The following is a 16,604-nucleotide window of genomic DNA, read 5'->3' as shown; positions in this document are numbered from 1 at the left end:
CTACCCAGAGATAGGAGTTAACATTTTGGTGTGAATCTTTTGCGCCATGTTTAGTTTTTTTTAATGCAGCCCTTTTTGAAATTCACTTAGTATGTTAGTCTCATTTTCAATTCCTTAGGTCTTATATATCCTCTGCTGCATCTTGGCCCTGTAGACTATGCACGTTAAGGAGTGGTGGTCACTTGTCATCGAGGGCTCCATTTTAGACGTCAGTCTCGCACTGCTGACTTCACACGGGAGTGTGCCCCCAGCGCGAGTTACTGTTGTTATGAAAAATCTCAAAACAGTGTAAAACTCTAACATAGATTGCTTTTCTTTTCCTTTTTGCCTTTTATTTAGTTCATAACATAACAGCTATAATTTATTGTCCATTTACTTTGTGCCTGGCACTGTGCTTACTGCTTTTCAAGGAGTTAATCATCTACTCTTCCTAACAGTTCTAAGAGATGGGTTCTGTTGTCTCATTTTCAGGTGAGGAAACAGAGCCACAGAGAGGGTAAGGGGGTTGCGTTTTATTTGAATGGACCATGCCAGGTGTAGCAAGCCTACACCCCGAATCTGGTGAACCTGTGTCTGCAGGAGCTGGCCTGTGGCGGGTACAGCAGTGGAGAGGAACCTGCTCCCCTGCTGTTTGAGCTGAGCTGACAGTTTGGGGGCGGCTGACAGACCCACAGAGACAGACCAGTGAATGGGTGCTGACCGTATCTGTAGGCTGCCTTGGTCTTCTGTTCACACTTGCCTGGCTCCCCTCTTCCAGGAAACATGCACTTTGCTCTGGACTCTTGTGGAAAGGCTCATCAGCTTACAGCAGGAAGCTTGCTGATGTGTGCCATCAGGGCTGCAGCTCTTTGGGTTTTGAGAGGCCAGTACCGTTCCCCTCCTCTTCCCACCACGAGGCTCAGGGCCTTTTTCCTCATTTGATCAAAGGTGACTTGTGTGTCCAGGCTGAGATCCTGAACGGGAAGGTGGCACACTTCCTCAGGGCGCCCTTAGAATTAAGTCTCCTTCTAGGGATTTTAGGGATGTACTTGGTGGGGGCGGGGTGATGTGGACAGAGCTTTCTCCTTGGGGTTCCAGGCATCTGCCCCTCTTCTCAAGGACGTACCTGCTTAAAGACCATAAATTGGGAGTAGCCTGGGAATGTTTTCAGTGCCTTTCTATAATTTTTTTTAATGTTGTTTATTTTTGAGAGAGAAAGAGCAGGGGAGGGGCAGAGAGAGGGGGACAGACCTAATCGGGCTCTGTGTTGACAGCAGCAAGCCCAATGCAGGACTTAGACTCATGAACCGTGAGATCATGATCTGAGCCAAAGTCGGACACTCAACCAACCTAGCCACCCAGGTACCCCTCAATGCCTTTCAGTTGTGCTTTCTGTAGGGCAAGATGGGGAAAAATGGCCAGTAGACTTTTTTTTTCAGTAGTGTTTTGGTTCCCTCTGAGCTTTTCCATTTACCCTTGAAATGACTCCATTTGGTTGTCTGGAGGACAATCTGAAGGATTTTAGAGAGAGTACAAGATTGTATTTGAGTTCTTAATAGGTAAAAATGGATTTTTGCTTTTGGGTGGGATGTGTATCATGCGTAGTTTATGAAGGGTCAGTACCCCCAACCCCCCCCCCCCCAAAAAAAAAAAAAGCCCTGTCCGAGTACCCTTGGGCAGCCACAGGTAACTATGAGTTCCTCAAGGCTATGGGCAGGATGCCCTGGGCATGTACATCTGAAGTAAAGGCTCTCCAGAGGCCTCTCAGGAGAAGGTGTCTTCCATGGGGCCCGTTCTCCCTAGCCTAACCAACCTCTGGACCCTGAGTTCCCTTGACTCGCTTGACTCCCAAGGTCTCCCCCTGGTCAGCTCAGTCCCCTGTGGGATAAAGTGCTGGTTCCCATACCAGAGACTGCTCTCTCAGCCACTGCAAGAAAGTTTGGGCTGAATTGAGGTCTCTTGAAGGGTTTGAGCTGATAGAAGAGGGAGTGACCCCCTTCCTTTAGAGCTTAAAACTGATAGGATCTTCATATTTTTTCTTAGTCCTGCTTTGCTGTTGCTTCAGAGAATAGCTAAGCCCAAACCTGCAGCTTGCTTGCAAGACAGGCTGGAAACGGTTTTTCCAGCCAAGGTATAATGTGTAAGGCAAATTGTTGGTTCATTTGTTCATTCATTCATTGGTTTGTTCCATATCTCCTATATGCCAGGACTCCTGAGTGCCTTGGGCTAGGCTAGGAAAATAGAGCTGCAAGTGACATTGGGAGTCTTCAGTAGTTTTTTTTTTAATTTTATTAAAAAAAATTTTTTTTAACATTTATTTTTGAGCGAAAGAGACAGAGCATGAGTGGGAAAGGGGCAGAGAGAGAGGGAGACACAGAACTGGAAGCAGGCTCCAGGCTCTGAGCTTTCAGCACAGAGCCTGACACGGGACTCGAACTCACAAGCGGTAAGATCATGACTTGAGCCCAAGTCAGGTGCCTAACTGAGCCACCCGGGCACCCCTAGGGAGTCTTCAGTATTTTTATCCAGGTGGAATCAGGAGCTAAGGGTCACCAGGGTTCCTCCTGGAGGTTGAAAAAGAATACCTGGCCACTCCCCTGGTCAGGCATGGGAGAAGGCAGGTAGTGGTAGAGGGTTCTGGGTGGTCACCAGCTCCATCCTGCCGACAAGGGCAAGGATGGGTAAGTACCAAGGCCGTGTGCTTGCGAACATCATTAGGAGACACTGCCCCCGCCTTTCTCAGTTATTGCCCAGCAGCCTGGTGTCCACAAGCAGTTCGGCTTGGGCAGTACCAGCGGGAAATAGATGCTTCTTTTACCCCATTTCTGAGTCCTGTGTTTATTCTTCAGAAAGATCTTGGTTGCTCCTATAAAGTGGAAACTGACTGTAGGATCTCCCTACCAGCTTTACACTGGGCCCATGTTGCTGCCAGGTGCTCAGCAATTAGGGAGCCCTGCCTTCCAACCTTCAGGTCTCTTGTCTTGGGAGGAATAATAGCAGCTAGCATATACTGAGTACCTGCTGTACACTAGGCCCTGGCCTATGTGGATTAATTCATTAAGTTACTGAAGAACACAGTGAAGGAATAGGTACTGTCATTATCCCCATTTTGTAGATGAGGAGCCTGAGCTCAGGAGAGGTGATCACGCCCTCCAGGTGGCACCCAGAGTGGATCCCAGGATATCCAACTGTAAGGCACCCCCCCCCCCCCTCCTCTCTCCAGTGTTCCTTGGCGAGCTGCTAGGCCCAGGAGCAGTCACTTGGGTCTGCTTGTGCTGTGACCTGAGGAGGGGTCCTCCTGCCAGTGATGATTGTACTGGCTTGAGTGTGCTGGACCTCCAGAGTTTGCTGAGAAGCCTCCTCTTCTCCACACTGGTGGTGCTGTAAATAAGCACACTGCTTTGGGCCGCTGAACTCTGTTCGGTGGATGGGGAGTGGTCAGATGCCTTCTGTCATTCCTGACACATTGGCGGCTCCCTGCATGGCCACTCTGCCTCCAAGGCTAAGCCCACTTATTTTACCACTTTAGGGTTTTCCTAGCAAGGATTAGCATATCTCTCATGGTTTCAGTGGAGAGGTAGTTGGTCATGATGTTGGAGACTTTTTTCTATCAGGCTTCTTTGGACAAGCAAGCTAGAACTCATCAGATGACCACAGAAGGAAGCTGTTTCCCTAAACCCCAGACCTGTCTCCAGCCTGGCAGGGTTCTAGTCACAGCCCTACAGACAAGGAAGGCCACACCTCTATCTCCCTTTCTCTGGCCTCACATTCACCACAGTGGGTGATGACCTTTTGTCATTGCCTTTTGAGTTGACGTTGCTGTGTGGTGGGGTTACAGAACAGCAGAGATTGTTGTGGATGACTTAGTGGGGGCCAGGCACCCCATACAGTTCTTTCTTGATCTACAGGGATGACCATTATTGCTCTGAAATGGTGGGCAGGGAGTTCGGGAGGCAGGACAGTCCTTATAAAGTGAGGTCTGCCTTGAATCACCTCACCATGTTCACTGAGAATGGTCATCGGTTCTCTCCCTGACCTGAGAACTCACCTTGTTCTCACCAGGGCCTGAAACTGAGGTGCAGTCAGCTGAAAACACAAGTCTTTTACTATTGCAAAATTAATCCAGACAGTGGAGGGAAGAAACAACCTGGGGTGTTTTGCATAAATATATCTGCTAGAACTGTTAATCAGTAACACAGGAATCTCGTGCTTGTAGAAGCCAGTTATGGTCTGTATACCTAAGATAAAAACACACTTTGTGTTCAGTAAAAACGATATGGCAGTGTTTACCTTGTTACAAAATGCAGCAAGTCCTATTTGAATGAAACTCCTGAGGCCGTCATTCAGTGTGAGTCAGACAGGCATTGCTGATAACAGAGAAACCTGTGCCTGTCTGTGCCTGGACACTAATTGGTAGAACCCAGCAGCTACCTCCTTGGCCATCTCTGCCCTTTTGGACAAGTTCCAAAGAGCCAGCTCCCCTTAGTATACTACCTCTCCAATTTTTTCTGTAACCCAGTGCCTGAAAACCTGGAAAATAATACTTTTCCTGATTTCTCTTTAGCTTTCAAAGTCATAACAGTCATTGTCATATTCAAGAGCCAGGGACATTGGGAGTTTCTGTTTTCTGATCTCTCTCTCCTTGCTTTGTTTCTGCAATTCCCTAGTTCCAGGCATCTTTCCAGCTTCTTAGCAGGGTATGAAATGGCAGATCGTGCATTAACCACCTTGTCTGCCATCTTTTGGGGGCAAGGAGAGTCGGGCTGTGATGACTCAGTCAGAAGCCGGGTCCAAACTGAAGTGACGCCCACTTCTTGATGAGACACTCAGTAGCCATCGTTTCTTTAAATTTTCTTGCATTAGTGGAAGAGAAAGAGACATGACGACGGGGCACTAATAAGATGGACATGCCTTTCCCTGTAGCTCATTGAAAGGATATGTCCTGATTCCAAATGCCAGTTGTGTTTATTATTGGTCCCACCCAGTGTGGCATGTCCCTGTGTGGCTCCTAGATGGGTCTCTGGCTCTTCTTTCCAAGTGGTCTGTGAGCTCCCGGAGTCGGGTACGGTGTCTTTTGTTCCTGGACTCCCCTGCAGGGCTGTGTCAGAAAAACGAGAGGCAGGCTACACGAGGTGGGAGGGAGACTGAGCAGTGTCTGCCACATCCTCTGGTGGTGCCGCACAATTGGAGCCGTCTGCGGGAGTGTTGAGGGAGGAAGGCGGGTGGACATATGGCAGGCAGAGCGGACTTGGGTTTTTTATGAGCACGATGTGCCTCTTGCTGGCCGGGTCCAGGTTGGCCCCGGAGGGCCCAGGGTCGGTGGGCACTACCCAACCGCGGGAAACTGCTGTGGGAGTAAGTGCTACTGAACCGCTCGCGTTTGGAGTTCTGCCTGCTGAGAAGCTCAGCCTTGGTGTCTCCTTCCCAGGGCGGCGAGGTGCCTGGAGTCCTCATGAGTAAGCAAAGCATTAAAGAATGTAGGGGTTTGGGGAGTGCCTGGTGGCTCAGTCGGTTGGGCATCCAGTGCTTGATTTCAGCTCAGGTCATGATCTCGTGGTTTGTGGGTTCGAGCCCTGTGTTAGGCTTGTGCCGGCAGTGCGGAGCCTTCTTGGGATTCTCTCTTTGCCCCTCCCCTGACTGCGTGCACGTTCTCTCGCTCTCAAAATAAATAAACATTAAAAAAACAATTTTTTTTAAGAATGTAGGGGTTTTTGTATATGGTGAAATACTCAGAACATAAAATGTATCGTTTTAACCATTTTTAAATATACAGTTCATTGGCCTTAAATACAGTCGTATTGTACAGCCATCACCACCATCCATCTCCAAAACTTACTTCATCTTCTTGAAAACTTACTCTATACCTGTTGAACAATAAGCCCGTCTCCAGCCACTCCTAATCACCATTCTACTCTCTGCCTTAGAAGTCGGTCCATTTTAGGTATCTCTTGTAAGTGGAGTCATACAGTATTTGTCCTTTTGTGATTGCCATATATGTGTTAGCATCATGTCCTCAAGGTTAGTCATAGCATGTGTTAGAATTTCCTTTTTTTAAGGCTGAATACTATTCCTCATATGTATTAACCATGTTTTGTTTATCCATTTCTCCGTCAGTGGACACTTGGATGCTTCCATTTCTGGCTTTTGTGAATATGCTGCTTATAAACATGGGTGCATAAATACCTGTTCGAGTTCATGCTTTCAGTTCTTATGGGTCACAGTTTTAAAGCACAAGCAGCAAGATGTCTTTGAAGGTCATTTTCTGATAAATTGCCCTTCTCCACTGAGGGCTAGGCTTACAGACCAAAAGTTAGCTTTACTCACCATCTAATTTTAGACTCCAACTTAAGCACCACTTGTAACATCAAGCTTCATTTTGATATTTGATAGGCTTCTGCTGCGCATTACAACTCCAACTTAGTTGGCCACTTCTTTGTGATTGTGGGGGCGCCCTTGTCACTTGCTGGTGGACGTTGGTAGTGTCCTTATTAGAGCTGGCTTGCTCTAGGGGTGCATGCTCTTTCTGACTTTGCCCCTCCTGACCCAAGTTGGGCTGGCCTTTTGACCTTGTCTCTGATCTGGCTCCATTTGGGGACCTGAAACCCTGAGCCCACTGATAACTGAGGCTGTTGAGACCATTTTTCTTCCACCCATGGCAGCTTTGTGAGGCACAGTATTCTCTCCCATCTCTGCTGGTTCTTGTAATTTGTCTTTATTTCATCCAGATCTTATACAGCATTTAACATTGTTAGAATTATATGTAAATTTTTTTCATGGGGGAGTACAATATTTTTCTACATACTTTGGCATTTGGGGTTGCCACAAGGACTGGTTTTCCCTGTACCAGTTTAAACCTAGTCCAACAGCCCTTGGCAACTGGTGAGGTGTACACACCTGGGGAATAATGGGCTTTTGATGGATTCAGCGGTCCTGGCATGGGTCTCTACCTCTTGATGAGACTTCTTTAGGCCAGACTGCCAGATCAGTTCAGTTAGGAAGTAGAGATGGCTGGTTGTGAATTTTTTTCTTGATGGTTATATGGTTATTCTCTTTATTAATTTCTTAATAGAAATTCTCCATGTCCACACTTGAGCCAACCACAGCTCTTTTGCATAGTTAAGGACGTTAAGAATCAGTGCCCCGGTAGACTTTGAGCCCATGACATGATAAAACCGTGGGCCATGCAGCCCTTATAAAATGGGGCAGGACCCTGTCTCTGTGCACTGTAGCCATTTATCCTTGGCTGAGAGGCTTTTGCTGGTGCAGGTTAATGGAGACTGCATGCTCCTTGTTCCCATCCACCCTGCACTGGCCTTCATGCGTCTGGCCCAGCAGGAGAACGAGGAGAACATTCTCTGCTACTTTTCTGCTCTTAGGGCTGTTATCCTCTGCTCTGGCACATGGCTGCAGGGCCCAGGAGGGGGAAGATCAAGCCATATCTTGTTGTCAATGCATTTTCATCTCTTTGGGGCCTCGCTTACAGATAGCACTGTCAACCCTGCTTTTTTGCAGGTGAGGACACTGAGGTTATGAGAGGTGAAGGGGAGGGCCGAGTCAGAGCAAGCTGCCCTGGAGCCTAAATCAAGAAGGAAGGAAGGGAGTGTAGAGGAGTCTGGGCTGGGGATGAGTTGAGAGAAGGCATCAATACATGCTTAGTACTCTGGCCATTGTTTTAGTCTCCTGACAGTTGCTTTATTTGGCTTTGCTTTAGATGCTGGAGGATGAAGGGACAAGTTTGCCAGAGAGCAGATCAGATGCTTCTCAGAGGATCAGAAAGATGTGGGTGGGGCGTGGAAGAAGAGCCTTTCACACGGTAACCCAACCTCAAGTTAGGTCTCCGTCCTAAACCCTGGGAGGGGCCTGGTAATGAATCAGGCAGCTATTCCTGGAGCTGACGTGGAGGAAAGGGGATGCTCCTCTGCTCCGGGGCAGGCGAGCCATTCCTCGGGCAGGGACAGAGAAGGAAGAGCTGGTTCAAGGAGCGCACAGACAGATCCTGGAGGTGGGCTGCTGTCTGCATTCACAGATGTCACTGTGTGTACAGCCTGAGGGCTGGAGGTGCCTGTGAAACCCACAGTGGGGTTTCACTGCTGGAATGGGTGGCCGCAGAGCCCAGTGTGCCCAGGACTCCCATCGGGGGGGTGGGTTGTCACTAGGCATGAGCCTGACAGGGTACAAGTGTCTCTGGCCCTTGGATTACAGGCCCTGTGCTGTTGTCCTGTTTGTTCCCATGCTGGCCAGGTCCTTCTGTCCCAGACTTGGGATCCCAGCTCCCTGTCCCCTGCTCTTGGAAGCTGCTCTGTTCTGGGCCCTGCCGGAGTTTCCCAAGGTCATACTTGTCAAAGATGTGACCATGTCCCCCTGATCCTGAGCTCTGATGCCATGTGTTTGAGGCAAAAAGAAAAGTGTGTGTGTGGGGGGGGGGGCGGGGTGTATGTATGTACATGAATTGGGGTCAGGGCAGGGCCTTGTGCTCCTGGCATTTCCCCCTCCAACATTTTATGTTCTCCCACCATGGGTCTGCTAGAAGTGGGGCCTGGCTCTGTTCATTCACCCCCTTCCCTCAGAGTGGCTTTGGGCACATGCCTGCCTGGGGCTGGACCTGTCCTGTCCTCCAGACAGTGAAGAGCCAGCTGGCCTTAGGGTCCTTTGCTCCCAGAACAGCCTGTGACTCTGCTCCCTGGCCTCTGGTTTCTTTCTGATGCTTCTCCCCAGAGTCAGGTGAGAGCCCCCTTCTCTCTGCCTATGTGGACCTGTCTGAAAGAGGCCCACTAAGTCAGGGGAGGGGTCTGCCTGCAGGGTCATGGTCACTTGAATAATAGTGATAATATCAGGGAACATTGATCGAAAGCTTTACAATGTGGTAGGCAATGTGCTAACTATTTTATAATGTGCCTGGTCTCCTGATTTTCTCAACAATCGGTGGGGTGTAGATTATCAATGTAGTCCTATTTTACAGCAGAGGAAACTGAGGCTAAGAGAAGCGGTCACCTGCCCAAGGTTATGTGGCCAATGTGTAGATGAGCCTAGTTTAAATCCAATTAGATAACGTCATATGAATATCTTTGTTCTAAAATCCTAATTGTGGTGCCTAATACTAAATTGGAACAGGGTGTCTTTGGGAATTGTGACCAGAATTGGAGAGACAGTGTCAGGTGGGAAGGGTTCCTTCTCTGCTACTCTCTGAACTTCCCATGTCTGGAATCTGAGAACCCTGCTGCCTTATACACACATACTCACTCTCACTCTCAATCTGTCTCACTCTTCTGCTGAACCTCAGGTTCAGGTTCCTGGGAAGAGATGTTGGAACAGCTGAGGCCAGCTGTAAGAGAGGAGGCTGGGGAGACAGGGACAGAACTTTTCTGATAACACAGCTAGTGCCCTCTGCAGGCTGGGTTTTGGGTGTTGGAGGGTGGGGCATAGAGTAAATCGAGCTCCTGCATGGCCTGGTCTGTGCTGGGCAGTCTGTCCACGGGACAGGTGGTACTGCTTGCCCACCGCGGCAGTGAGTGTTGCAGGAGGTTCAGGGCACCTCTCTCTGCTCTGTGTGTACAACCTTAAGTGGGCTCCTGCCTCCTTACCGCAGAGCTGTCCTGTCCCAGCTTTCCAGGGACCACAGTTCTGTACCCACCCAAATACAGGCCTTGGTGCTTGAAGCCCAGAGGAAATTCACCACGTAGAATTAACACTTTTCTTTGGATTATCAGTCATTCAAGTACTACCCTTTACACTGTGCATGTGCCTAGAGGTGGCTTCCCCACAGTCAGAGAGGAAGCACTGGCCCCACCTCTCACACAGTATTCATAGGTCTCCTGAAAGGGGCTGTGATACGTGAGGCCGGTTGAGTCTGCAAAAGCAAGGCAAGGTACCTAAGGCCCTCAACAGGCTAGGTAGCAGGGCTGCTGAACAAGGGCAGATACACACCCCTGGGGTCCATGCAGTCTGACTGTGAACAGTCCAGATAGCCAAGGAGAAAGTGCTATAGGAAGGAGGAACCTTGCTCCTTGAGCAAAGGAGCGACATGCTGGGCAGGTATGTGCAGAACAGTGGGTGTGTGCTGCGTGAGAGGAGAGTCAGGAAATAGACATGTGAATGCTACCTTCTAGCTGATTTTGGACAGACCACGTAGACTTCTCTTGAGCAGTTCCCTCCTCTGTAAAATGGGACCACAGTGTGTTCTTCACGTGGGGATACTCAGGGCTCTACAGACTTGAGTCTGATGACAAAGACAGGAATGATGAGGGTGGAATCTAGGAGCAGTGGACTGGTACCTTGGCTGAGGTGGCGTCCATCCCATGTCCCAACAATCTGGGGTGTTATAAGGCCCCAAAGGCAGAGCAGAAGAGTGGAGGGGATGTTTCCAGGAAAGGGAAGATGAACGAGCCCAGTGACCTTGTTGCCAGTGTCAAAAGAGGGCCAAGGGGTGAGGTGGGCACTATTTTCAGGGTCAGATGGGTAGGCACTGAAGTTTCTGACAGGTATACTGCTGAGGTGTGACAGACAGGGGTGTGGTGGGTGGAGGGGCTCTGCTGAGGAAGCCAGAAGAGAAAGAGCATGATGTTCACCTCCAGGAGTGAGCAAAGAGCGGAGCCGTGGGGGTTGTCAAGGGACCTGAAGACGCCCCTTGGAACATCATGGAATCTTCTGGGGTGTACATAGGGACTGGCTGTCCCTTCTCCCTTGGTGCCCTCTTTCTCTAGGCCTGGGCTCAGGTGGGCTCCTGACACCTGCCCAAACCTAAACCCAAACTCAACATGGAGGAACAGAAGAGGCTGGGGTTTGGTGATTTCTGAAATGCCACCAGCTGGTGATGGTGGAGAGGGAGGAACCTTGGCAGTGGCCTGTTTCTGATGCACGGGGCTCAGCCTTAGGAACTGTACCAGTTTCGGGGGTGCTCTCTGGTCTCCGAGCTCCTTGGAGGGAGTGGGGAGCAGTGATTTGAATATGCTGCTCACCGGGTTTGCCCTGAGAGAGTCAGCAAGGCCTGAGAGGAGTCAGAATTGCAATGAAGACATCACTGATAGGGAGGGCTATGGGTCACAGGAGCAAAGTCAGGTTATGAGAGGAGCAAAAATAACTGGGAGCACACGTTAGGTGGAGTTTGGCCAGGGTTGGGGTGAGGGTGGCACTAAGTAACAGTGACACGGGGAAGACAGTCTGGGACTAGGGTGGGTGCCACCAGGGAGCCAGGGTGGTCAATACCCAGTGCCCCCAGACACTTGTGGTAGAGGCTAGTAGGGGTCCAAGGTGTGCTGAAAATGGACAGGTCCTCCCTCCTGCCAATAGGACTCGGCAGTGACAGTCCAGAAGCAAGCTTTGAGTGTGGCTTTGGAATCAAAGATTCACTTTCCTGGATTAAGGAAAATGTAAAATGCAGATGTAAAATCCTCTACCCCTTGCCACATCCTGACCTTTAAGTTTCTTGTATCCTTTTGGAAACTTATTTGTGTATATGTGTGCATCCTTTTCTTCGTACAGATCAAATAAGGCATGCCATGTACCTTGCTTCATTTGTTGGCAACATGGAAGAACTACCTAGTTCTTTTTAATTTTTTTTTTTTAATGTTTATTCATTTTTGAGAGACACAGTGGGAGCGGGGGAGAGGCAGAGAGAGGAGACAGAATCCGAAGCAGGCTCCAGACTCTGAGCGGTCAACACGGAGACCGACACGGGGCTTGAACTCAAGAGCTGTGAAATCATGACCTGAGGGGAAGTCGGATGCTCAACTGATTGAGCCACCCAGGCACCTCTACCTAGTTCTTTTTAAAGACTGTTTAGTTTTCTGTCTTACAGTATGTGTTGATTTAGCTAATCAGTGTCCCATTGATATGAAGGTCATTGTTAATTTGGGGTTTTGATATAGCAGACACACTATACCCATATCTGAACATTGGGACATTATTTCTGTAGGAAAAACCCTCAGTGTGGATTTTATGAGTCAGAACTATATGCACTGCCCCCTATCTCTTTAAAAGGGGTTCTGCCGGGGTGCCTGGGTGGCTCAGGGGCACCTGGGTGGCTCAGTCCGTTAAGCGGCCGACTTCGGCTCAGGTCATGATCTCGCGGTCCTTGAGTTCGAGCCCTGCGACAGGCTCTGTGCTGACAGCTCAGAGCCTGGAGTCTGTTTTAGATTCTATGTCTCCCTCTCTCTCTCTCTGACCCTCCCCCGTTCATGCTCTGTCTCTCTCTGTCTCAAAAATAAATAAACGTTAAAAAAATTTTTTTTTTAATAAATAAATAAATAAAATAGGTTCACAGTTCACACTTGCTGATAGTGTTTGAGAATTAGAAATGATGCTGGTGACACAGAATTAGAAACGATGCTGGAGCCGTTGTGAGGATTAAAGGAGATAATGCATAAAGCTTTCAGCCAGTGCCTGCCACACCAGGCTGAGAACAGGGCTCACTGCAAACTGGACCACTTTGGACAAGCCTCAAGTTAGGTGCTGGGTTGGGTTTCATTGTCAGCTTGGAGCAGGGGAGGCGTCAGGACACAGTGGTCTGACAGCTGCTGAGCCGTCCCCTTCATTCACACGTTCAAGAAATGTTTAGTGAATGCCTGACGTGTGCCAGACACTGGAGCACAGATGGAAACGGGAAGCAGACAGGCATGGCTCTGACCCTCTGGAGAGGGTGGGAGTCTCCGTGGCTTGTGCTAAATACTACCTGCATAGGACGCTGCTACTCGAAGTCCCCTCTGACTAGGTCTTTCTCTCCCCTGCCCCTGCCTTGCCCCCAGTGTACGTGGTGGAACGGGAAAGGAAGATGGACGTGGACACCGGGTGTCAGGCAGCCCTGGCCGCGTGTTGGACTGCTCTGTGCTGCTGCTGCCTCCTGGACAACTTGAATTGAGCAGTTGGGATGCAAGTGCTCCCTCCAGGCCCACTGCCTTGTTACTGGAATAAACAATTAGTGCTGCACCACTTCCATTTTTTCTTTCTTTTAAAAGTACCTAACCTATAGTCTTACATTTTAGCACCTATGACAGGTGTGAAGTGGCATCTTACTGTCTTTTTAACATAGTGACTCAGTAGTTCTATTCACTGTGCAGTGCTCACCACAATAAGTACAGTCACCAGATGTCACTGTATAACATTAATATGCTGTCACTGACTGTATTCCCTATGCTGTATTTTTCATCTCTGCCACTAACTTATAACTGGAAGTTTGTACCTCTTAATCCCTTTATCTCTTTCACCCATCCTCCCCACCCACCTCCCCTCCTGCAACCAGCGCTTCTCTAAGACTGTTTATTTAATTCTACATGCAAGTTGAAATCATCTGGTATTTGTCTTTATCTGACTTATTTCACTTATCGTAATACTGAGTCCATCCATGTTGTCACAAATAACAAGACCTCGTTCTTTTTCATGGCTCAGTAATGCTCCACTGTGTGTGTATGCGAGTACACGTGTCTCTGGGCGGGGGGGTGTTTTTACATGTGCCACATCATCTTTATCCATTCATCTACGGATGGGCACTTGGACTGCTCCCATGTTTTGGTTACCGCAAATAATGCCACAATAAACATAGTTCAATTAGTGTTTTTGTTTTCTTTGGGTAAGTATGCAGTGGGAGAAGTACTGGGTCATATGGTAATTTTGTTGTTAATTTTTTAAAGACCTCCAAACTGTTTTTCACGGTGGCTGCACCAGTTTGCATTTCCACCAGCAATGCACAAGAGTTGCATTTTCTTTGTTTTAAAGATTTTTAAGCATTCTCCACACCCATTGTGGAGCTCAAACTCACAGCCCTGAGATCAAGAGTCTCTCAACTCCACTGAGCCAGCCAAGAACCCCAAGGGTTCCGTTTCCTTCACATCTTTGCCAGTGCTTGTTGTTTCTTGTTTTGGGGGATGATCACTATATTGACAAGTATAAAGTGATACGTCATTGTGGTTTTCATTTGTATTTGCCTGATAATTAGTGATGTTGAGCATCTTCTTATCTGTCCATTGGCCATGTGTACATCTTCTTTGGACAAATGTCTATTTAGGTCCTCCGCCCATTTTTAATAGAGTTAATTATTTTTTGGGTGTTGAGTTGTATGGGTTCTTTGTAGCTTTTTGGTGTTAACCCCTTTTGGGATATGTCACTTGCGAATATCTTCTCCCATTCAGTAGGCTGCTTTGCCATTTGGTTGGTGATTTCCTTTGCTGTGCAAAAGCATTTTCTTTTAACGTGATCCCAGTAGTTTAATTTTGCTTTTGTTTCTCTTGCCTCAGGAGAAATATCCAGAAAAATGTTGTTAAGGCTGATGCCAAAGATTACTGCCTGTGTTTTCTTGTAGTTTATGGCTTTAGGTTTTTAATCCATTTTGAGTTTATTCTTGTGTATGGTGTAAGAAAGTGATCGGTTTCATTCTTCTGCATGTAGCTGTCCAATGTTCCCAGCACCATTTATCAAAGAGAATGTCTTTTCTCCATTGTGTATTCTTGCCTCCTTTGTCATAAATTAATTGACCATATAAGCGTGGGTTTTTCTAGGTTCTCTATTCTGCCCCACTAATCTCTGTGTCTAATTTATATGCTAATACCATATAGCTTTTTAAAAACTGAAATATAGTTAAAACACAGTCTCAGGTATACAGTGGTGATTTTAGAAGTATATACATTATGTTTTGCTCACCACAAGTGTAGCTACCAACTGTCCCCATACAACAGTGTTACAATGCCATTGACCATATTCTCTCTGCTGTGCCTTTCATCCCGTAACTTATTTCATAATTAGAAGCCTGTATCTCCCACAACCCTTCACCCATTTGCCCATCCCTCATTTCCTCACTCACTCTGGCAGCAGTTTGTTCCCCTGTATTTATGGATTTGTTCTTAATTTATGTTTTGTGTTTTAGACTCCACATATAAGTGAAGTCATATGGTATCATCTATCTCCATCTGACTTATTTCACTTAGCAGAGTACCCTCTAGGTCCATCCATGTTGTTGCAAATGACTAGATCTCATCTTTTTTTTTTTTTTTTTTTAATTTTTTTTTAATGTTTTATTTATTTTTGAGACAGAGAGAGACAGAGCATGAACGGGGGAGGGGCAGAGAGAGGGAGACACAGAATGTGAACAGGCTCCAGGCTCTGAGCCATCAGCCCAGAGCCCGACGCGGGGCTCGAACTCACGGACCGCGAGATCGTGACCTGAGCCGAAGTCGGATGCCCAACCGACTGAGCCACCCAGGCGCCCCTCATCCTTTTTTTTTTTTGTGGCTAAATACACACACACACACACACACACACACACACACACACACACAATATATATGTATGTATATAGGGATATATATATAAAATATCCATCCCATATCTTCTTTATCCACTCATCTATTGATGGACAGTTGGGACTGCTTCCATCTTGGCTATTATAAATTATGTTGCAATAAACATAGGGGTGCATGTTATCTCTTCAAATTAGTTTTTGGTTTCTTTGGGTAAATACCCAGTGGTAACTGGATCATACTATAATTCTTTTTTAAAGAAATTGCTTTTAAGTTTATCCATTTTTAGAGAGACAGAATGTGAGCAGGGTAGGGGCAGAGAGAATCCCAAGCAGCCCAGCTTTGCGCTGTCAGTGCAGAGCCTGACGCAGATCTCGAACCCATGAAACTGTGATACCATGACCTGAGCCTAAATCCAGAATCGTATGCTTAATTGAGTCACCCAGGCGCCCCCTTTTTAAGTCTTTTTGAGGAACCTCCATACGGTTTTTCACAGTGGCTGCATCAATTTACCTTCTACCAGCAAGGCACAAGGATTCCATTCTTTCCACCTCCTCACCAGCATTTGTCATTTTTTGCCTTTTTGATTCTAGCTATTCTTACAGGTGTAAGGTGCTTTGTCATTGTGGGTTTGATTTTCATTTTTCTGATGATTAGTGATGTTGAGCATTTTTTCATGTGTCTGTATGTCTTTAGGAAAATGTCTATTCAGGTCCTCTGCCCATTTTTTTTTAATTTATTTTTTTATTAGCATATAGTGCAACAATGATTTCAGGAGTAGATTCCTTAATGCCCCTTACCCATTTAGCCCATCCCCTCTCCCACAACCCCTCCAGTAACCCTCTTGTTTCTTCTCCATATTTAAGAGTCTCTTATATTTTGTCCCCCCTGTTTTTATATTATTTTTGCTTCCCTTCCCTTGTGTTCATCTGTTTTGTCTCTTAAAGTCCTCATATGAGTGAAGTCATATATTTGTCTTTCTCTAATTTTGCTTAGCATAATACCCTCCAGTTCCATCCACGTAATTGCAAATGGCAAGATTTCATTCTTTTTGGTTGCTGAGTAATAACTCCACTGTATATATATACCACATCTTCATAACTCCATTGTATATATATACCACATCTTCATTATCCATTTATCCATTGATGGACATTTGGGCTCCTTCCATACTTGGGCTATTGCTGATAGTGCTGCTATAAACATTGGGGTGCATGTGTCCCTTCAAAACAGTATACCTGTATCCCTTGGATAAATACCTAGTAGTGCAAATTGCTGGGTCGTAGCGTAGTTCTATTTTTAATTTTTTCAGGAAGCTCCATACTGTTTTACAGAGTGGCTGCACCCAGTTTGTATTCCCACCAGCAGCGCAAAATAAGTCCTCTTTCTCCACATCCTTGC

At 47.2% G+C, this 16,604-nt stretch overlaps 1 protein-coding gene across 2 annotated transcripts in view; it reads left to right on the top strand.

Annotated features, from left to right (window-relative positions):
• Positions 1-12,903, top strand: part of CYSTM1 (cysteine rich transmembrane module containing 1) — a 59,358-nt gene extending 46,455 nt beyond the window's left edge. For both annotated transcript variants that reach the window (XM_078450524.2, XM_060635984.3), the window contains one exon: positions 12,720-12,903. In XM_078450524.2, coding sequence (XP_078306650.1) covers positions 12,720-12,832 — 113 coding nt within the window. In that variant the 3' untranslated portion in view covers positions 12,833-12,903. The remainder of the gene's footprint in view (positions 1-12,719) is intronic.
• The last annotated feature ends 3,701 nt before the right edge of the window (positions 12,904-16,604 follow it).

The sequence above is a fragment of the Panthera onca genome, chromosome A1 (assembly GCF_046562875.1).
Source record: "Panthera onca isolate mPanOnc1 chromosome A1, mPanOnc1 haplotype 2, whole genome shotgun sequence".
Classification (NCBI taxonomy): domain Eukaryota; kingdom Metazoa; phylum Chordata; class Mammalia; order Carnivora; family Felidae; genus Panthera; species Panthera onca.
The sequence above is the reverse complement of the archived record's forward strand: the minus strand, read 5'-3'. Positions and strand labels throughout refer to the sequence as shown.